Source organism: Thermobia domestica, chromosome 16 (assembly GCF_964235325.1).
Source record: "Thermobia domestica chromosome 16, izTheDome1.hap1.1, whole genome shotgun sequence".
Taxonomy (NCBI): Eukaryota; Metazoa; Arthropoda; class Insecta; order Zygentoma; family Lepismatidae; genus Thermobia; species Thermobia domestica.
Genome location: NC_137469.1, coordinates 154495229 through 154497185, shown reverse-complemented (window position 1 = coordinate 154497185; position 1957 = coordinate 154495229). Strand labels below are relative to the sequence as shown.

The 1957-nt window shown below is 36.8% G+C and overlaps 1 protein-coding gene across 1 annotated transcript; it reads left to right on the top strand.

Annotated features, from left to right (window-relative positions):
* The first annotated feature begins 914 nt into the window (after positions 1–914).
* LOC145672664 (uncharacterized) lies at positions 915–1643 on the top strand. Its single transcript, XM_081741829.1, has one exon. The coding sequence runs from the start codon at positions 915–917 to the stop codon at positions 1641–1643; it is 729 nt and encodes a 242-aa protein (XP_081597955.1).
* Positions 1644–1957: the final 314 nt, after the last annotated feature.

Genomic DNA, 1957 nt, shown 5'->3' with positions numbered 1-1957 from the left:
TCATATCTACAAATTGTCATGGTTTCAAGCAATTCCACCGAAATTCAATTTCCGTAAGAATTGTGCGGGGTCCTTTGTCATTTCGAGGGGTATTGCCCAACGAAATCCTTTTCTCGCAAAAATGACACAACCCTTTCAATGAAGGAGAGTTATTTTTAATTTAGTATATAGGTGACAAGTTTGAAGAAAAAAGGATGAATTGAAACCCTTGTGAAGCTATCTCCTTTACACTTTCACTTGGGATTTTGCCGCAAAGTCGTCAATTTTCTCTCTATTTTCATGGATTTTAAATCTTTGACTTAGTTGCCTTGACTTCAATATATTCTGCTTATTTTATATTTTCCTTGTTGCTGTTTTAAGGATATTTGATTTGATGTTCATATTTATTTTTCTTTAGCTTAACATTACCTGGTATAGTTAAAAACGAAAAGAATTCCATCATTAATTTAAAACCGAACAAAATACAGTGTTAAGTAAATACATATTTACTCAAAAAAAAAAATCGATTTCTACCTGACTACAAACCACATTGTGGAATTCTGAATTCTGCAAGACATCTGCGTTACTCAAGGTTTCTTTATATTATGAACAGTTTACTAAGATACAAAAAAAAAATAATAATAATAATATATTAATTGTCTAGTAGAATGTATTTGTGTAAATTATTAAAATATAGCTTATTTATTTCCTATAATGAATTCGTGGAAATGTTGAAGACCATACGCATTTCTTCAGACGGCATCCTAGTCAGTTTTGATGTGGTGTGTCTGTTTAAAAGAGTTCCAGTACAAGACAGGTTATATTTACTCAGTGAACACTTCCCACCGGAGACTGTTGATTTATTCGAGATCACATTAACTTCCACATATTTCCTCTTCGACGGACAGTAGTATGAACAAAGGGATGGTGTTTTTATGGGGTCACCTCTCTCACCAGCAGTGGCAAACATTTTCATTGAACACTTGAAGCAAAAAGCAGTAGAATCAGCACCATTAAAGCCATCGTGTTTCTATAGATATGTTGATGATACCTTTTTCATCTGGCCTCATGGGAGAAATGCACTGCAACCGTTCCTTGAATTTCTCAACAAGCAACACAATAACATCAATTTTACTATGCAAACCGAAACAGAAGGCTGCATACCATTTCTGGACATCCTCATTCGTCGCAAACCTGATGGAAGTCTGGGCCAAAGCGTTTACAGAAAACCTATCCACACTGACCTTTATCTCAATGGAAACAGCTTTCACCATAAATCACAACGCAATACAATCATCAGCACGCTTGCGCTTCGAGCAAAAGCTATCTCGAACCAAGAAAACTTCTCCAGTGAACTTGCACATCTCAAGAAGACCTTACTGCGGAATGGATACAAGGAAGATGACATTCGATTGGTTGTAGAAACGATCTTTTCCAGTAAAAAGACCACTACAGAATCTGAAGATCCAGTCAACATCGAAGTCCTGCCCTACACTGAGAAACTATCTGGAAAAATTGCAAGAATCATGAAGAGACACAACATCAAAACCATACAGAGACCGCCATCAAATATCAGAAACCTAAGCCGTCCAGTTAAAACGATTTGGGTCTTAAAACACCATAAGTATACTGCATTCTCTGCGAATGTGCGAAACCTTACATAGAACAAACAGAACGAACAATAGAAGATCGATGCAAGGAGCATGAGAGATACATCAAGCTGCTTTATCCGGAGAAATCAGCCCTGGCGGTGGATAATGAAAGACTTTCTTGCCATACTACAAGAACCCAATAATATCAACAGGTATACAGGATTTCAACCCACCTAGACATGGACACCAGTCATAAAGAAAGCATATATGAATACGACCAATCAGCGTCAACCTATAGATCATCCAATCTGAGAAACCGATTCTTAAGCCCTCCTTACCTCTTCTACATATAATACACAAGAACTGGTCTCACTATGGATGATTTC

Bases quoted from the DNA above. Each gene is read 5' to 3' on its own strand.
- LOC145672664 (XM_081741829.1), top strand. From the start codon at position 915: ATGGGGTCACCTCTCTCACCAGCAGTGGCAAACATTTTCATTGAACAC.